Source organism: Phalacrocorax aristotelis, chromosome 7 (genome assembly GCF_949628215.1).
Source record: "Phalacrocorax aristotelis chromosome 7, bGulAri2.1, whole genome shotgun sequence".
Taxonomy (NCBI): Eukaryota; Metazoa; Chordata; class Aves; order Suliformes; family Phalacrocoracidae; genus Phalacrocorax; species Phalacrocorax aristotelis.
In genome coordinates, this window is record NC_134282.1 from 27,945,987 (window position 1) to 27,966,526 (window position 20,540).

Consider the following 20,540-nt stretch of genomic DNA (forward strand, 5'->3'; position numbering starts at 1 on the left):
GAAGGAATCTTGTTTAGTGCTATTAGCTTCACACATCTAGATTTGAGAAGCACAGTCTGGTTCCACGCAGAGAAAGCCAAGGTTTTCTTTATAGCTTTTAAATAAGCAGCTTTGAAGTATTATAAACTACCACTCCTACGCCTTATTTGTACTTTTTCATAATGTTTTCTAATCTTTTTGGCTACCCCCTTTAAAAAAAGGGTCCTAAAGTCAATTTGATATATTAATGTACTTTGCTTAGGACCATATCAAATATTCCCTCCCAAATTATTCTCTGTTGGGTTTCTCTGTTCTCTGAAAGGAGAAATCTTTAATCTTTCTGGATTCACAGAAGTGGCTTCAGAATGCAGTGAAGACAGGATTTCATCTATTGGTGTTTCAGATGTAGGGAGAAAACCTCTGGTGTATTTGACCTGGGTGACTGACTGTTATGAGTCTTCTCTCAATGGGATGACTCATATTTGCTGTAAGGCATGTTCCTCTTTAGATTTTGAAGATCAGCTATGAGAGCTGATTCATCCATGCTTCATGAGCCTGTGCATTTAGCCATTTTATTTCATGAATGCTTCCCCTCCCCTCCCCGCCCCAGCTCAGTCTGGTGGTAGCAATTACTGAGTTCATCTCTGCCAGAATCTTGAGCCACCTCAGCAACACTGTGATAAAAACTTATAGAAGCATTCTTATTTATAAATCTGATACATAAACATAGGCTTTTGGTGTGGTGTGTTTTTAAGGGGGGTGGTGGTATAAGCTCTATAGGTAGGCCTTTATGTAATAGTACAAGGAAGGTAAATTTGTTTTGCAGAGATAAAGGGCTGCCCAGTAATCTGTTAATTCTTCATTGTCATATGATTAGTTTCAATGGCTAGTTATTATAACTTCGGAATAATAGTCAGAGTTTTTAGGAGGGTTGCTGGAGTTACTGCTGGTTTTCTAGGCTGCTTTAATCACAACAGGAACCAGAAAGAAAAGCAGAGTAAATTTAAGCCCCTAAAAAGGGTTATCACTTCTCTGCTTTACTCTGTCCACCCCAATCTTGTATGTCTCCCACACGCTGCCAAATTTCGTAGAATCGTAGAATCATTAAGGTTGGAAAAGACCTCTAGGATCATCAAGTCCAACCGTCAACCCAACACCACCATGCCTTCTAAACCATGCCCTGAAGTGCCACGTCTACATGTTTTTTAAACACCTCCAGGGATGGTGACTCTACCACCTCTCTGGGCAGCCTGTTTCAATGCCTGACCACTCCTTCAGTGAATAAATTTTTCCTAATATCCAATTTAAGCCTCCTCTGATGCAGATTGAAGTCATTTCCTTTTGTTCTGTCGTGAGTGACTTGGGAGAAGACCAACACTCACCTCACTACAACCCCCAGCTACTCTTGTACTGAGGGGCCCAAATTTGAACACAACATTCAAGGTGTGGCCTCACCAGTGCCGAGTACAGGGGCACAATCACCTCCCTACTCCTGCTGGCCACACTATTCCTGATACCAGCCAGGATGCTGTTGGCCTTCTTGGCCACCTGGGCATACTGCTGGCTCATGTTCAGCTGGCTGTCAGCTAATACTCCCAGGTCCTTCTCTGCCAGGCAGCTTTCCAGCCACTTTCGAATTTGCTTAAGTCTCTGTGATGTCAAAGGTGTCTTAGAGAGGAAAGCTTTCGTCTTAGCCACTGCCACCTCTTCCTCTTAGATGAGGCAGGTCTCCTTAGACCCAGCTTATTTTCCCTCTGAACAGCTGCAGGAAAGATAAATTGTGACCAAGCCTAAGTTTTCCTCTCAGGTGAGTAGTCAGACACATGTAAAATAGGGATAGGAAAATTCTGGTCTATTAGAGGTGGATGACTGCTACCAGATAAATTACTTCCTCGAAATTCTGCAAGATGCTTAGGGAATGAGGGAGATGGATGCTGGTCAGATGCTCTTCTCAATGAGTATTAACTGCCTGCAGCTCTGTCAGGTTTTTAAAAGATGCTTTACTCCTCCTCTGAGTTCAGAAATAAGAAGAAAAGGGGCATGTGTGTGTACCTAGAGTAACTGTAAGGCCTTGACAGCAGCAAGAAGCACTACCTCCCAAACTGAAGGGACTCAGGGCTGCAGTGGAAGGGCATTTTTGTGCAGGAGTTGCATGATTTGACCAGAATTCCCTGCTACTTGAAATTATGTTTATTTTCATGTTAAATCAGCCAACGACTGTAGGTTGTCCCTGATCCTGTCTCCCTATTCCAAATAATGTGAGTATTGAGAGGAACTTTCTGATTTTTTTCCCCTTTATTCCTTATATACTTATATTCTTTGCCAGAGGAAATCTCCTCTTTGCCTCACATATTGTTAGGGTAAGATTCATCTTGTTCAATTTTAAACATTTATGTTTGAGCTAGATCACCTTACCATCAATGGAAAGAAACAAAAATTTATGAAATGCAAACTGTCTGACCAATTTTGGACACTGACCTTAGCATGACATATGTTGCACCTGAAGATTTTCTGTTTTCTGCATTGTATATGTCTAAAATTTAGATTAGATGAATCTCACCCTTATTGAGCCTTTCCCAAAAGGCTTTTAGCAAACCAGAGAAGTTTTACCAGAAAAATATTAGAGAAGCATGGTTATCAGGTTTAAGACCACAGTCTGTTTAAGACAAAGAAGAGAAGGTAGTTAATAATTAAAATGTTCCTTCCATATGCAGTGTTCCAAAGCAATTGAAATTTCCAGAACTAAATAACATATCTCAGTCGGTCTTCCTAGACTTTGCTGTAGCAAAGTCAAGTTCTCTGTGGACTAAATGCATGCAAAATAGTAGTAGGACAGTTTATTTATATAGCTCCAGTGTTGCAAGGGAAATGTTTGAGCCATTTGCCTCGGAGGACTGCTGAATATGGGCTTAACAGAGAAAAATCTTTATCCTGATGATATTAGGGGTGCAGTTTTGTAAGCTAGCAAAGCTGCAGCATTTCCCCAGGAGTGGGGGTATTGCTTAGGCCACACCATGCCTAAAATTTTTCCAGTAGGATCTATGTAGACCAGAGTGAAGCTTGTTTTTTTTTTTTTTTTTGTAGAGAGCGAGAGAGAATACTTTAATTTCTCTACACATATAGAAAGCAGCAAATATTTTTCTGGAGTTCCTTCTGTATTCAAAAGTTATTAAAAAACAAACAAACAAAAAAAACCCCTCAAACTTGTCATTGTGAGGCAATACATGTTTTTGTGAAACTGAGTTGCAGTCTGATGGCTGGCCTTTGAGTAAAGGCTGGATACATCCATCCACATATGCATTGTTTTCAGCTGTATTCACTGCAGTGCTTTTTGCCGGTGACCCTATTTTACCAAACCATTTTGAACTATGTGTGGGCTTTCTTTTATTTGGTTTGGGGTTTGATTTTTTGTTTGGGTTTTTTTGTTCATGGGTTTGTTTTGTGGTTGGTTTTTTTTTAATTCGTAGCTTGATACTGAGTTTTTCAAATTTCATATTTTATGAAGGGCAAAAGCTACTTGAATTTTACCTAAACAAAACTGCATTTTCAGTATTTTGTAGAGATACTGTTTTACAAGTGTGTAATTTAGGAACTCAAGTGTACTTAAATACTGTTTTTTAATCTAGGGTGCCTGATTTTCTGGGGTCTGTAGAATAGAGATAATCCACTGAAGTTACTTTCAGAAAAGGACACTCATATGTTCTACTGCATTCTAGCTTTTGTAAAGGTTTCGGTGGACCCCTTTGTGTTTTTGTGCTTGCAAACTGGAAAAGGCTGGAAAATAGTGGTGTCTTAATATTAGAAAGTCATCATAGTTCTGCAGAATTATTTGGTTTAGAGCAGACCTAGAACAATATGGTAATTTCAGTAAAGAGAAGTATCAGAACATTCTTGATTCTGATAGAAACATCATTGTATCTATCTGCATTACTAGATAGCTTTCTTGGTGATACAGCAAATTTGTGAAGTATTCCTGATTTATAAAACAAACAAAAAAACCCCAAACCCTAGACAGTGGTGGAAGATACGTGTAGATGTTGGCTTGTGGAAGCTTCTCAGTTTCTGTAAGCCAGATGCCACCTTTTATGTTTGAGGCTGTATGGAACAATGGAATAGATCTGATTTTTCCCCTTCCACTTGCACAATTTTTACAGCAATTTAACTCCTTTCACTTCAAGGAAATTATATTGGATTTAAAGAAATCTCTGTTGAGAGATAGACTTGATCCACCTTTAGTAATCTAGGACATTATTACAGTTACTCTTTAATCTACAGAGATCTCATGCACTGGTGGTTTTGGAAACTAAAAATAAAGCACATCAGTAACAGGTATGGTTTTGCTTGTCTCTTATTCGGCCAAACCTAATGCCTCAGAAGATCATCTATAAGCTGAGTTTCTTCAAGCAGTCAGGTCTGTTTTGAATGCAGAGAAGTACCTGTGCACCTGGCTTGGGGAGGGGGTGGAATTGGGGTAATGTTGTTTTCCCTACTTAGTATGGTCTTAAGTCCAGGAATGACTGAAAAATGATACTGTGGACTTCTCTGCTAATAGTTGTTGAGCAACATCAAGGTTTTTGCATTTTTCTAACTGCAAGAATCGTAAACATCTTCAGATCAAAGTGAGTTTTCTGGTTTGTTCTTCACGGTCAGTGTTAATCCTCTCTTTATTAACAGCTGAACAATACCATTGTCTTCAAGTGTGACTAAAAACACGGTGTAACCAGAGTGAGAACTTCTGTAACTGTTCTAATGATGTGATAGCTGGGTTCAACTCCAGTTTGCTTTCTCATGGCCTTGAAAGCAGTTTGGAAGTAGTTACTAAGAGTAAAACAAAGTTGATACTAGTGAATACCTTGTGGGATGGGTATGTTGAGAATGTGCTGTTTAACATAGCCAGTTTTTGAAGTGTAATGTGGTTTCAAAAGAAGCTGTTAATTTAAGTGACTTCCAGTCTATCATATGACATTCCAGCCCATAAAAAGGTAAGGCTAACAATGCTTAATTCCTTAGTTTGCAGAATAAATGTGGCAAGCCTTTTAATGCTGCCTTTTTTTTCTGGTTTAGGGCTAAATATTTAATCAGTCAGTTTATAGATTACTTGTTGATTTCAAATCATTTTAATTTATCTAGTGTTTTTCCCCCCTAGGGATTCTACAAATGAAACTACTGCACATTCAGATGCTGGCAGTGAGCTTGAAGAAGCAGAAGTCAAAGGAAAAAGAAAAAGGGGCCGTCCTGGCAGGCCTCCAGTATGTGTAATTTAGTTTTGTTTTGTTATCCATCTATCTAAAATTGACTGCAAACTGTTTTTCATCTAATCATCTTGTGGTCACATAAATAGGCTTTTAATGAGCCCTATGTCAAACTTTATGAAGGTTTGTAGTATGAAATATTTATCAGATTGATATACAAACAGTGTTTGGAGTGTTTAAAAAGGGACATAAAAATGAGCTCATAATAGTATTATTTTTTCTTTCGCTAGCTACTTACATGAACATTACGATTATGTTGTTATTGTCCGATTACAACATTCTTCCAGACATGAGAATAATCTCAGTAAGCATGACCCCTTTCTGTTATGAAAGTTGTAGTGGATTTTAAGTGACAAATGACATTTGCACCATCCTTTTAGTAACTGATAATCTCTTAATGTGAATGGAAGAGTTGCAGCATAATATTTACTAAGTGCCTCAGAAGATCTATTAACACATCTTAAAAATTCATGTAATTGACATACACCGTATCCTGCGTATAGATTGGGAGCTTCAACCTATTCTTTAGCCTAGTGCAGCAGACGATATTGCTGTCTGCTGTAAAAGATTTACTGTTCTTCAGTAGTCTTTGCCCATTGCTGGCCCACGAACGGGAACATACAGAAGCAGTTCTGTATTACACATAGTATTTAAGGAGGCTTTCTTTTTTATTTTAATTTATTATATAAAATAGCCAATTTATTGGAAAATACAGAAAAAGTTCTGTGTGTCTTTTTGTCCTTCATTTTAATTCAGGGTCATCAGATGTAGTTCTCTTGATTATATCACTTGAAGTACACACTGTGGAACAAGATTTTTGGTGGGAAGTTCTGTGTATGTGTTGTTAATGGTTTTGATTCTCCTCTTCGTGTTTGTCTGTGAGTACACTGCCAGTATGAATGTGCTATATATATAGCACTACTGGGTTGATGATTTTTTTTTTTTTTTTTTTTTTTACCCTAAGACCTTCCACTTTAAGTCTGACTCCTTAAGCATGGCCTAGTGAGGCTGTAAGAATGGCCAGAACCGTGTGGTGTTCTCAAGCACGCTGGCCAAGCTGGAACAAACTCCTCCTTAGTGTTGGTCTTCAGTTTGCGTTACAGTTCCTGGACTGACTTTGGGAGCCAATGTTTTAAATCCTGGGCTTTTCTGGGCATGTTGTCTTCCTTTTGAAAGCTTTTGCATGGTATTTTCCTATGATGGCATATATTCTGCATCAGATGGACAGATTTGCCCACAAACATGGAGCTTCTTTACAGGAAGCTTTAAAGCGGCATATAAAGAGAACAGGTCATCTGTTTACATAGCGTGTAAGCAAAGGACAAAATCAGAAATTATCTTAAGAATATCTCATTAGTAAATGTATGAGTTTTTGCAGAACTAATAAAAAAAAAAAGAGGATGGTGCAACCTGATTGCTAACCCAGAAGATTGTCAGAGTGTAGGAATTTAAGTGAAAACAACACCTAGTGGTATTTTGTACCCTCCACACCTTTACTGGAAAGGAAAGGTGAATGTTACAAAAGGTGTTTCTCATCCCTCTGTTCAAGCTTATTAGTAGCTCCTGTGGGAATACTCGCTGAAGCGCTTTACTGGTCCTGCTGTCAGGTTTCTGCAGGAGCAATTGCTCACGCTTAGAACAACTCTGGGCTCTTGTTAAGTGTACATGATTGCAAAATGATGAACATACAGAGGAAGCGGCCATTGCTTCATACGTAAAATGATGGGCTGTGAGCTGACCATTGCTGCTAAGGAGCAAGACCTTAGGATTACCAGAGATGATTCCATGAAAGCATCATCTTAATGCTTAATAGGGGTCAAAAAACCCAAATCCAGTCTTAAAACTCTGAGGAAGAGAATAAAGAATAAAATGAATACTGTGTCCTTTATAAAACTGCAACTGCAGTTTGCCAAAATTTTGAATACTTTGCACAATTCTAGTTTCTCTTCCCCCTCAACCTCCATCCAAAAATATCAAGAAAGGGTATATTAGGACTGGAAGAGTCTCTGAGAACAGAAACAATGATGGTCAATCATGGAATCAGGCTGGGAGGGACCTCAGGAGGTCTCACTGCAACCTCTTGCTCAGAGCAGGCTCAGCTTTGGGATCAGGCCACATTGCTGAGGGCTTTTCCAGTCTGGTCTTGAAAACCACGAAGGCTGGAGACTGCACAGCCTCTCTCAGCAACCTGTTTCATTTATTTCATGATGCAGTCAGAACCTCTACTTCTTCAGTTTGTGACTACTGTCAGTTGTCCTCCCTCTATATGCTGTTGCAAAAAAAAGCCTCACAGGGGAGTGTTCCCACCCCCCTGACCATGTTGGTAGCCCTCTGCTGAACTTGTTCTAGTTTATCAATACCTCTCTCACATTGAGAGGGCCAAAACTGGACACAGTATTCCAGATATGGGCTAATAAGTTCTGAGTAATAGGGTGTAATCACTTTCCTTGGTGTACTGCTGTATTCCTGTTTGTACAGCCCAGGGTGCTGATGTCATTTACTGCTCAGGCACATGGCTGTCTAGCTTGCTGTCTTCCAGGACCCTGAGGTCCTTTTCCACAGAGCTGTTCCTGGGCTAGTCAGTCTCCAGCTTGTGTTGGTGCAGGGTTCCTTTGCCAGGGGCAGGTCTTTGCATTTTGTCCACATTGAATTTTGAGTGTACCGTTAGCCCAGTCATCCAGTCTGTCAATAGCAGTCTTGCCCTTCATGTCATTAAGCAGTCTCCCTGCCAATTTGGTGTCATCGGCACACTTGACAGGAGTATGTTTTCTCACTCCCTCCAGCTGTCTGATGAAAATGGGAAACTGGACATGTTCCAGTTAGACTTCTGTTGTGCTCCCTCAGTGCCAGCCTTCAGGTACTAGATGATCCATTAACCGCTATGCCCAGAGCCCAACAGTTCAACCACTTGTCCACCCCTCCAGTGGTCTACCCATCCAGATCACAACTTCCCAAATTGGGTACAAGAATATTGTAGGAGACTGAAAACCTTGCTAATGTTAGGATAAATTACATCTGTTGCTCTCCCCTCATGCACAAATTAAGTCATTTTGCTACTTTTTTTGGGTGACTTGACAAAATGTATACATTTGGATACACAGTCAAATCCTGCCTTGATAATTGATACTGGAGCAACCGAAAGGAATGAAAAAGGTTCTTCTATCAAAAAAATGACCAAAAAGGAAAAAGCCACTCAGTGTCTAATGTCCTGGAGGAGAAATGCAAACACCTTGGAAAATCTAATCTAGGCAATTAAACTTATAACATTATTTGATATTAAAAGTCATGGACTTAGTAATTGAGGTATAGACTTTGCAAACATTGTCTTTCACTTCCCTCCTCCACATTGCTCACCCTATCCATGTTGCTAACCTATCTACTTTTCTCAGGTGAATTATCAATTTTTTACAGGAGGTGCAGCTCTGACATTTTATCCCTGCTCATCCATCTGCTAATGTGTTTTTTATTTCCTCCACAGGTACCACCTACCTTTACTCTCAGATGTGAAACAGATTAAAATGTTTAGTTAAATTCAGAGCTGTTTTTCTCAACTGATACTTAGCTTTGATGTTTTTCATTTCCGTTTTAGACCTAAAGAAAGGCTTTTCTGCCCAAAGGCTCTTCTGTTTTTTGTGGGTGGTGTGGTGTTTTGTTTTGTTTTTTTTTTTTCTCCCAACTAAAATATTATGGTCTAATAAGATTTGATCTCTCCCTGTAAATGTTGATTTGCTTACATCCTTAGGCCATCACGGCTGCAGTGTCACATCTGCCGTAAACATATTGATCTCTTTTGGAAAGAGAGTTTACTCTTATGTGCTGTTTTGTTTAGCTGCGTGGTTCTATTACAGAGCTGTACGCAATGTACTCCATCAAATACATATATGTATTTGTTTTAGAGGTTTGTGCTCTAGTGTTACAGAATGTCCTTGACCTTTTATCAGAAAGACAGACTACTACTAGAGGATTTTCCAGACTTTTTTCCAGAGAAAGGCATTCCTCTTTGCAGATTTGAGACTTTTTTAAGGAGATGGTCCTCTTTTGAAAATTTGCCATTTGGAGCAAATACCTCTTCAGTTCATAGAGAAGTTCAATATTTTGGGGAACCTTCCTTTCCTGAAAACACTGCTTACCAAGTTGCCCCTCCACTTCTATTAAGAGACTGTTCTAATGAGTGCTTGACTGAGTAGGCTAGACAGTCAACTTGCCAAGAGATTAAGCGCGTTGGTCCTTCAAAATAACACAGAATCTAACCCAATTGTCCTGAATTCATTGACCCTTGCTGTGAATTTAGCAGGAGTTGCACCATGTCCTGGTCTAGTGTTGACAGTGGCTGGGGCTGGCGTCCTCCTTGCCCATGTCCACTTCTAAACACTGAATCTTGTAGACCATATGCCTGTGGAACAACTGGCCAAGAGGTGAATCTGGCCAGTCAGTGGGATATTGTGGTGCATGTATTTATGCAATACTATATGCAAGCGTACCATCTAGATATATATCTCATGAATTGTGCAAGGTGTATTTAAAGAGTGACCTATAACAGTCCTCTGGTTGAAGTTGCTGAGTAACATTGTCCAAAAATGCCTTTTCTGTCTGCTGCATTATTAAAACACATGGGTATGGGTGTGCTGTCCTGTTCTAAGTAGGGGATTTGAAAGCCGAAGGGCTTATGATGCAATGCAGCTTTCACATTCATGAGCTCAAGCTCAGATGTGTTATTTATCTATCCTTTTTTGTCTCCTCTCTTGGATCACCACTCTCTATTCAGTGTTGTTGGCATGCTTTATTTTACCTACTACCTAGGCTACTTAGCCTTACCTTCTTAGGAGCTCAGAATAGCTTGGCTTAAACCTTACCTGTTAGAGGTTGAGGGAGCGAGAGAGATGCTTGGCAATATTTCAGCTTTGAAGTAGGAGTAGACAGGTTAGCCTCTATGACTCAGAGGACAAGAAGAAGCATCAGGCAGTTCTGAGTTCCCTGCTGTGGCATACCTCTCTCCAACTCCTCTCATGAGATTCTTCTATTAAGGCAAGATGGAACAAGACACTTACTGATCCTTTCGTCCCCAGCACAGACTTTAGGGTTTTGCTTTCAGGTCCTATTGTATTGTTTGGTGTGGAGGAGGCAGACCACAAAACCATATTTTTGCATTCCTATGTAAAATTTTAACTTTGCAGCAAACTCTTAGCCTTATATAGTCTTGTAGCATGGATACTGCATAGACACTGCAGGGATTGGGTTTTCATTCTAGTTCCAAATCTTACATATCCTGATTAATAGTAGGAAGGAATCCTCTTAGAAGAATTTGTTTTCATAGTGGTCGAGCTTTGTGGTTTGGTGTGACTTACATCAGTGTCCTGTTTCAGCATGCTTGCCTGATATTTCAGGTCTGTCCCTTAAAACTGAAGTGAACAAGTCTACCTGTAGTTCTGTGGAAATGCAGTGCATGTATAGCAGTATGTGAAGACTTCTCTATCCCACCACATGTTGCTTCCTGGTGGAGAAATCCTGATGACATTAAAAGTCTTCCTTTTAAGCTTTTGAGGGGTTGGTCCCTGTTTTTTTGGCAATCTAATCTATTCTTTGTATTTCTGTGGAAGTAGTCTTTTTTTGGTAGCAGTTGCCTGAGCTAGAAGAATAGAAGTGATTCAAGCATTTATAGCAGACTCTTCTGATTCTTTAAAATCACTTTTAGAACGCTTGCTGGGTTTTAAAATAAGGATGAAAAAAGCAACTGCCTCCCACACCCCAACACTGCCTCTGGGTTGTTTTTTTTTTCCTGTTGTTCTAGACTGCATGTGCTACAGCTGAAGCTACTCTGTACGCACTGGATTTTGGTGGGGCCTGCATCTGTCTTTATTTGCAAGATGAGGCTTTTCACAGGGAGTACCTTGTTTGTTTCTGTGACAAAAAAAAGTCCAAAGGACTGACCATTTGAATCCATGAGCTTCTCCCTAGATAACCATGATGATGTTAAGAAATGTATGGTAACTCCTTTTTTTTAAATCAGGATTAATTAATAAAGAGCTCAGACAGTACCACTGTCCCACTTAACATGAGCCTCCAATGCAGAGGCCTCTCAAGATGATGATGCCTTTGAGAGGCAAGTTCTTCAGTCTTACTCGAGTGGAAGGTTAAAAAGCATCTTCTAGCTATCTTGAGAAAGGGGTATTGGTTATGGTATGAACACATAGAGGCCATCATTTCAGGTGGTGGGTTAGGTGGAGTTATTGACCTGTAACGCTTTTACTGTCTCTATTTCTTCATGAAGTACATCAGATCAACTTGGAGAATATTAATGGAAAATGTCACGCCACTTTCACTTTTCTTTTTTGGCAGTGTGTGAATTAACTTACACTGTATTACTCGATCTTACAAAAGTGGGTCACTTTTTTCTTCACAATAATTTTGAAGACATGAAAGGAAAAGTATTATTTAGCTAATTTATTACAACATTCTGAAGGGTCATAATTTTAGTTTAATTACGGTCAGGGTAAGGATTTTGTTTTCTGTTTGGCTTAGTTTAAGCTATAAAGTAACAGGTAAACTATGTGGTCTTTGATATGACCATGTTAGAGTTGCTTCTGTGGCACATTCTGGAACTTAGGAATTTCCTAATGCTGGTGTGTATAAATGCTCAGCTTTAGTTGTCAGCTGAATCTAGTGCACATCTGAAAAATCATTAGTAACTTCTGTTTTCATTTGGCAACTCAGTCCATTTTAACACCACCACCAGTCCAACTGTCTGACCTGGGTCTCAGAGTGAAAGTAGAGGTTTAACTGCTACAGGCTCACAGCTCCAAGCAGCACCTTTGCTGGTGTGTGATTTAAAAAGCCTCAATCTTTCTTACCTTGTCATGCTTCTTTTATCCCTCCCTCTGGTAGCCCTACCTCAGTGTCTGCTCTGCCATTGCAGCAGATGACTGGATTATGGAAATCGTTACAAGGATTTATGAATACATTTAGATACAATATTGCTAACCAGCTTGCCTTTTTTGTGACTTCTCCTAGATCCCTCTCCTGAACAGGAGAAAAAACAGTTTTGAGGCTGGAAAACAATCAGCTCTTACCCACCTCAGGATTCTGACAGACTGACACTTAAAAAGGAAAAAAACCAAACCTGTGCATGACTGTCAGTTTAAGGGGGCTTTAGGTAGAGGCAGGAAACTTCTGGCTGAAAGGGTGTAAAGGGGCGAGCAATAACCACAATTGTTGTTCCTGTTAGGAAGCAGAGATTCTATTTTTGATGTATCTTGATGACCATTTGGTGAATCCTCACAAGAGTAGACTTGCTACAAATTAACTCCAATCTTATGCAACATCACATTGTACAGCTGTCAGTGGTAGTCAGGTAGGTTTACTGGAGCCACACTCGTCCTTGGGCAGGACTATTTCTATGTTGAAGACCTTCATGGCATTAGAGGATGGGGTTTTTTTTGTGTTGAGCTGAAGGACCACCCTTTCCTGTGAATGCAGGAAGCTCTCTTCTGGGGTGCAGGGCTATCTCTGTTTGGCATTCTCAATGCCAAACATAATTTTTAGGTTTGTGGCTTGACTTCGCAACTCCACTTCCAAAAGCACCCTGCCTCTGCAGATATTCCACAGATATTCTGTATCATGAGCAAGTTCTCTTTGCGTTTCTATGGATGTACCAGTCCATGGTTTTCCTTCAGTTGCTTCAGTGGTGTTGGATGTCTGCATCGTGGCATAGAATGGTAGAATACCAGGTAGGAAGGGATCGCTACCATCATCTGGTCCAACCTTTCTTGGCAAAGGCACGGTCTAAACAAGGTGGCCCAGCACACCCGGTCCAGCTGAATCTTAAAAGTGTCTAATGTTGGGGAATCCACCACTTCCCTGGGGAGGTTACTCCAGCGGCTGGTTGTTTTCACTGTGAAAAGTTTTCTTCTTGTGAAATTTTTTCTCTTGAAATAGGGTTGCCTATTCAACTTTGTACTTGGAGGCAGGAACCTGTATGAAGTTCAGATCTGCCAAGATGGCCTGCAAAGTTTCTTGCTGTAAATTCAGGGACACTACATGCAAGTAATGTCTGACAACAGCATTATAATACTGTGTGTTAATCAATAAGATAATGCCAGTTTCTCACTTCTGTGCCTTGTTCTTGCAAAACTTTATAATTAGAGTACCAGGCAGTTTTTGGAGGCTGGAGGACGTATGTATGACTTGCTTTCATATTTGCACTCGGAGTGGGATTGAGCTTGGGCTTCCTGTCAAATGCCTACTGGTTGGAAGAGCTCTGGAGTGGAAGTCTGGTGGACACCTGTCCTCTAGTGCCTCTCCATATGAAGATAATGTTAATCCCTGCCTGACTCCGAAGGTTCTAGTTTTGGATTTTCTTCAGTTTCTCAGCAGAGAATTCTTTGTCTCCTTAATTTGTCTCTTGAGGCAAGATTCAATACAGACCCTGCATCTGGATTTAGGTACCCCAAGTTGGATGTAGAATGGCTTTTGTTAAATGAAAGACTTGGTTTCTCCACTGTGAGAGATGTTCTCATTGTCAAAAGAAAATCTATACCAGAGAGAAACTTTATTCAAGTAGACTCAGTACTATATCTGATGTTAATTCAGGTCCAGGATATTGAGATATTTACTTGGGTTTGAAGAATCAGGCTTTGTGCAGTAATTCTGTCTAAAATACATCTGTCGGTTATTTCTGTACCTCTTCTGAGAGCTCACTGGTGTTCTCACCCTTCTAATTCAAACTATGAGTCTTGGCCAAAGCACCCCATTTTCCCCAGGATGCCTGACAAAAGTGGAGTTTAAACTGAGCATTTATGTGTCTTGTGATTACTCATTTTGAGCATGTGTGTACTGGTCCATAGCATTCATGCCAGCATAGGTGGCTTTTCTCAATGCTTTCCAGTTACAAGGTATCTTTGGATGTGTGCATTTCACATCCATCTACTTGCTTTCCCTCCATCCTTGCAGTATTTAATGTCTTCCTTTGACTCACATGTTGAGAAGAATGGAGTATAGAGGTGGCTTTGCATTAGCTTCTGTGGAGGGCATCAACTTGCATTCCAGCTTTCATTTAGCAGTACTTGTAGCTAGTTCATATGGTTTACTGTCACCCAGACTGAATAAACACGTGGATTATATATCTCAAAAGAGTAATTTTTTTCTAATTCTTTGCCATTTTGTTAAATAGTGATCATGTGTCTGTTTAGAGCTCAGTAGAGCTCAAACATTTCATGTATTGATAGCTTTCTTGCTGATAAAGGCAGCTTTGCACATGTTTAAAAATTAATCGAGGGCAAACGCATGTTCTTTTGATCATAAGTGCAGATGTTATCCAAAAACTTGTCAAAGATATTGTACTGGTTTTTTAAGCTTTCCAGCTTGCATTTGTATGCAAGTCCTTAACTGATTATTTGCAAGAGGCAGTTGCACTCTACGTTGCCCTTTTCTTTAGCTCTGTGGCCCCACCAGCAGTGATCTCTCATAAAGTAAGGGGAAAGATAGACTGCAGGTTTGTATTCTACCAGCTCTTTTCCAGAAATTAGATCCCTTTCCTCTGCAGGAAAAATCTTAATGTGTCTGCAGTTGGAAAATGCAACCAAAAATTTTTACTTCATGTTCTTTACTGAAAGTGTTAATAGAAACTGGCTAACAGTATACTCAAGTAAATGGTACTAAATGGTACCATGAGGATATTGTCCTAAATGTAGTCTTTGAGTTGCTTGCATGTTGTTTTCTTTAACGTAATTCCTCAAATAGCTTCATTGTTCTGTGGAAAATGGCAGCCTTTGCTTTTGCCTGCCTCACAGTAGGGAAAAATAGTAGAATATGGAAGTAAGATCATAGCAGGAATCTTATGTTATTTTCTCCAGAAACTTCATTTTTTTAACATAAGGTGACTTAAATTCAGAGCAAACTGTTCACTAGGTGATTTCTTACCCGTGGGATCTATACCACCTGACTATAAGCTTGAAGAATCTAGAGAAAATTTGCATTAAATAATTTAGATTCACAGGGAAAATATTTTAACTCATAAACTTTTAAAGCAAGAGGCTATTATGATGATCTGCTAAATCTGACTGTATAAATTCAGTGGCTTGAGTTGAGTTGAAGAGCTGACTCTTAATGTACAGAGTTTCTTACGAAAGTTGTATAAAAAACAAAAATATAGAAAGTTAATGTTAATAACTTATTGTATTCCAAAGATCATTAGTTATTCTAAAAGTTTATTTTGAGTGCCAACTTAAAGCACTTTTGCTGTCCTGTCTTTAATTTGCTACCATGTATCTAGTTTTAGTCATGTTGCGGACTGTATGTTTGTGTTGAGTAAGACTAATATGGGTATTGTCATGAACTGGTACTCCAACATTGGAAATTCACCGCTACTTGCCTTGACATGTTCGGGGCCTTTAAGTTGTTCCACAACAACTCCTGATAAATGAAAATATATGGAAAAAGCCCTAAGCAACCTGGTTGAATTTCATAGCTGAACCTGATTTGAGCAGGAGGCCAGGCTGGAGACCTCCTGAGATCCTTTCCAGCCTGGCTTATTCTGTGGTACTTGTGTGTACATACATGTGTGAGTGTATAAATGTGTGTGTACTATTTAGGTATAATTTGTAAAGATACAGTGAGTGACTTCAGATATAGCTATAATAAATTTTTCATTCTGCTGGTTTTCTTTGCCCAGTCTGCCACTAAGAAACCTCGGAAGTCTCCAGCAGACAAGGGTCGTTCTGAATCTGGAGCTAGAGGAGCAAGTCGTGGAAGAGCTAACGGCCACCCTCAGCAGAATGGAGAAGGGGACCCTGTCACTTTGTTTGAGGTGGTTAAGCTGGGCAAGAGTGCTATGCAGGTAAAATAACTAATTGTGTTACCCCTTCACAACTCAGTATATCCTGACTGTAGAAGGTCAGTCTAAGCTATGCTTTTGTAAACAATTTTATTTTTTCATAACCTCTGGTCCAGTAGACTGTGTATGATAAAGTAAGGGACAGAATGTGCTTTGATTGAATTGAGGACTGTCATACTTGTGAAAGACGAGACATCAGCAAGTCACGTATTTAAAGTTCTCCATTATTTTGTTCATTAGTTCCAAATTGAAAATACATGTTGATATTAAGCAGTTCATTAAAGAATATCCTGTAATAAGTTTTATATGTGGAAAAAGTATATGAGTGAAAAGTGATGGATCCAAGGCTTTTTTTTTGTTTGTTTCTTTCAAAAATACCTGCAGACACAAGCACTGAGTACTTTGCACTGCAGCTTGCATTCTTCTTGCTGTCCCCACCAGAGCAGGTGAAGGGCAAACTAGTAGCCTAAACTTCCTCTGTGTCTGAGGGACAAAGATGGATGCATCCTGAAGGCAAATTTTTCATTGTAAAATAAATATCTGAGAGTTGCAGTGAATTGCCCCTGAAGTTTTTCTTACTCCTTTATGTTTTGATCAATTTCAGAGGTCTTATGGGATTTCTTGGGCTAGATGAGTCCCACCTCAAGACCTCCTATAGGTGATTGGTTTTGACAGTACTTGTATATTTTAGTAAGGTACTGTGCTTCAGCTATTGGTTTTGGCACTCAAAGGAGAAACAATGGGCCCAAAACACTGTTCATCCAGTGCAGTGCAAAGCCTGGATCCAATGGAAGGATTGTTTAAGCAAACCTCTATTACTTGGCATTTCAACAAAACAGGACTCATGCAATATCAGTTAGTTTGTTTTGACTTTGTGGTGCTAACTAACATGAGAAAATTACAAATTAGGAAAATTAGGGGCCAAGTCCCATTTTCAGTATTACTTTTAGTGTAGCTAAAGGATAAGTCTAACTCCCAAAGGAATCTAGTCTTCCAAATGAGTGAAAGCTGTTGAAAAGTTTCTCTCAGTCTCAAATATGGAAGGTCTGAGATGTAATTTTAAAGAAGTAATATACAGGAAGAAAATGAGAGGTTTTGTTCTTCATAGTTGCTGTATTTACAGCTATTCAGGATTGACCCTTCTTTTCTAGTAGGTGAAGACAGAACAAATTTACTCCTAACAAAGCTACAGATTCTTTGGCCTCTTCTTCCTCCATGTCTTAAGTCAGGGCTTCCAACTTTGCTTGGTTTTCAACACTTTTTCAAATATAGTTTTTGGCAGGATTTGAGGAAACATCTATAGTCTATTTCTGGTTTTTACTGTGGTACAGAACATACAATATGCTTTATGTAGTATGTTTGTCCTAGAGTTATTGATATTTGCAGGAGCCGAATGAAAATGAATGGGTGATTGCTTTGATGTTTGATGACTGTGTGTGGAATTGACTGATACATTTAATCTTTTTCAAAAGTGATGCCATCAGAAGTCTTCTGCAAATGAAATTGTCTATGTGTTTGTATTAAGAAACCTTTGGAATTCAAATACAAAGGAATTTTTTTGAGAACTTAGGTATTTGTATATGCACTCACTTCTTCTAAGTTTGTCCTCTGTTTTGGTTCTCATAGCAGGATTGATTTACGACTTCTCTTCAGGCTTATTGCTGTTTGATTCTTCCTGGGAAACAAAGTTAGGTTAATATTGTGTATTTCAAGTACACATAGATTCAGAGCTGCTCTTTGCATATGAATCTTTGCCTCTCTGATGAGGTACCAGTTGTGTCAGTGTTAAGTATCATTTGAACTCTGTTAATCAATTTGACACCCATGTTAACTTGGTATAGAATTGTTGTCACTGTTTTTTGATTTGCTCAGTAACCTTTTGTACAGTTAGTTGCTTCAGAATTTTTTCTGTCAGCAGCTCTCTGTAAGAAGTGTGATATGGCTGTTCGTGTTTTCTGCAGGTACATTTTGTTAGTCCATTGAGACTGTTCGTAGAGCTTTTTTAGGCTCTATGGTTTTTTTTTCTTAGGCAAACACGATACTCTTCTGCTTTTTGTAATTCCTCTTTTTTTTTTCTTGAATATTTTTATGGATACAGCTATATCCACTATATTTCCCCACTCTAAACCTCTGTAGGCAGAACATACTATATCACCATTTCTCATGTGCTAAACTGCCTGAGTTTACACAGATGGGAATGAAGGGTGTGGGTGAACTTCCACACCCCCAGCTGAGCCCCCAGTACAGGGGCTGGCTTGTAGCTTAAATCTTCATAGGTGCTTCTGCGTTGGGCTCTGACCCTGGCATTAAGCTGGCAGTGAAGTAAAGAGCGTGTGTTGATCTGATGTTTTGTTTAGTCCTCAGTCTGAAAATTTCTCATATGTAAATTATGACCAGTTAGCTGTAATGAAGCTTGTCCCTCTGTGCTAGTCAAGCCAAGCAGAGAAACATTCAGCTTTCTTGTGTGCAGAGGGGATTTGTACCTCCCCCAGAACATCAGAGAGGATTATCAGTAAGGCAAAGAGGTGTTCAATACCAAAACATGAACAGATCTTTGCCTCGATTGCTCTGTAATATGTGCATTACCAGTTACCCTTAACTGACGTTAGCAGCTCACTACAGATTAGATGCTGATTTTTGATAAAAATATTTGATCCCTCTGCTTATGCTCAGCTAATGAAAGTAATCTTGGTGTCAGTTAGACATGGTTCATAGTAAATATGGCTCCATTATATGCCAACAAGCATTTTAAGGTATGTATCCAAAGAGAACTTTCTAGTATGTTGAAATGGATTTTTTCATTGTGCCACCAGTTCTCTGTCTCTCCAGAAATCAAGAATGTATGTGACTCGTCACTGTTCTTGTCTGCACACCTTGGCACATGCAGATTTGGGTCTTTGAGGTTCCTTCCATGTTTGAGTAAAGCTGTATTTGTAGCACTCCTTACCCTGTCACAGGAAGTTTTCTTTTGTTTCTTATGTTTCGGTTCCTCAGATTTTTGTCATCTTTGCACCTACTGGGATCATGTTGGCAAGCTGTGACTCCTGTTCACAGTACTACACTGGCTAGAAAGTTTGTGTATCAGAGCAGGAACACCATGAGACCTTTTTTTTTCTTCCCTTCAGTTGCCTATTTTGAAAGGATTAAAAAGCTTTCATTAATATTTATTTAAAATATTTCCAAAATGTTAATACTTTCAGTATTATCTTCAGTATACTGATTTTCAGTGTTTATTCACCTTTGCGTTGCAGACTGAGGTTAAAAATCAGTACACGCAAAAATAAAGGGGGTGTGTCCCTTGTAATTACATGTTTGAGCTGTTGGAAGTAGTATCAAAGAGGTAAAGGAAACATTGACCACTTTCAGCAGTGCTCCTTTTTGTTCTTAGCATCTTACTGGTAGGGTTGCCAGTTCGTTTTATCATAATGTATCAGGTTTGGATGACATTTAGTCATCAACATCTGTATCTGAAATTACTTTCTCATTGGAATTCCTAGTCTCTCTAGTATCTTCTTCTATCACTTTGAGATGAGATGATCTGTACAAGAAATGCAAGATAGTCAGTTTTACCAAAGACCTGATATGTCTTTATGCATCTTGGTAGTGTGGCATATCCTATACAATTTCAGTAATTCCTGTATTTTCATAACATTTAGGACAGAAATAGACCATTATGGTCTGTATACTACCTCCCTGCATAGCTCATACTGTGGAATTGCACCCATTCTTGTATTAGGCAAACAGCTTGTTTTACAACACTCATTTTTCTGTAGTAATAGCAATACTAGTTTCACAGAATCACAGAATGGTGGGGGTTGGAAGGGACCTCTGGAGATCATCTTGTCCAACCCCCCTGCTTAAGCAGGCACACCTAGAGCAGGGGGGACAGGAACACACCCAGGCGGGTTTTGAATGTCTCCAGGGAAGAAGACTCCACAACCGCCCTGGGCAGCCTGTTCCACTGCTCTGTCACCCTCACAGGAAAGAAGTTTTTTCTCATGTTCAGCAGGAACTTCCTGTGTTGCAACTTGTGCCCATTGCCCCTTGTCCTGTCCTTGGGCACTATTGAAAAGAGTCCGGTCCCATCATCCTGACACACACCCTTTAGATATTTATAAGTATTGATGAGATCCCCCCTCAGTCTTCCCTTGTCCAGGATGAACAAACCCAAGTCTCTCAGCCTTTCCTCATCAGGGAGATGCTCCAGTCCCCTGATCATCTTGGTAGCTCTCTGCTGGACTTGCTCAAGCAGTTCCCTGTCATTCTTAAACTGGGGGGCCCAAAACTGGACACACAGTACTCCAGATGTGGTCTCACTAGGGTGGCGTAGAGGGGGAGGATAACCTCCCTTGACATGCTGGCCACACTCTTTTTAATGCAGCCCAGAAAACTGTTGGCCTTCTTAGCCACAAGGGCACATTACTGGCTCATGGTTGGATGGCTGTCTACGAGCATTCCCAGTTCCTTCTGGAAAGTGGCTA

The 20,540-nt window shown here is 39.7% G+C and overlaps 1 protein-coding gene across 4 annotated transcripts in view; it reads left to right on the plus strand.

Moving 5' to 3' along the window:
* STAG1 (STAG1 cohesin complex component) overlaps positions 1 to 20,540 on the plus strand; it is a 205,590-nt gene that overhangs the window by 44,577 nt on the left and 140,473 nt on the right. For 3 of the 4 annotated variants that reach the window (XM_075099470.1, XM_075099472.1, XM_075099471.1), the window contains exons 3-4: positions 5,126 to 5,228; positions 15,898 to 16,062. In XM_075099470.1, the coding sequence (XP_074955571.1) occupies positions 5,126 to 5,228; positions 15,898 to 16,062 (268 nt within the window). The remainder of the gene's footprint in view (positions 1 to 5,125; positions 5,229 to 15,897; positions 16,063 to 20,540) is intronic. The other variant, XM_075099473.1, reaches the window with a different exon arrangement.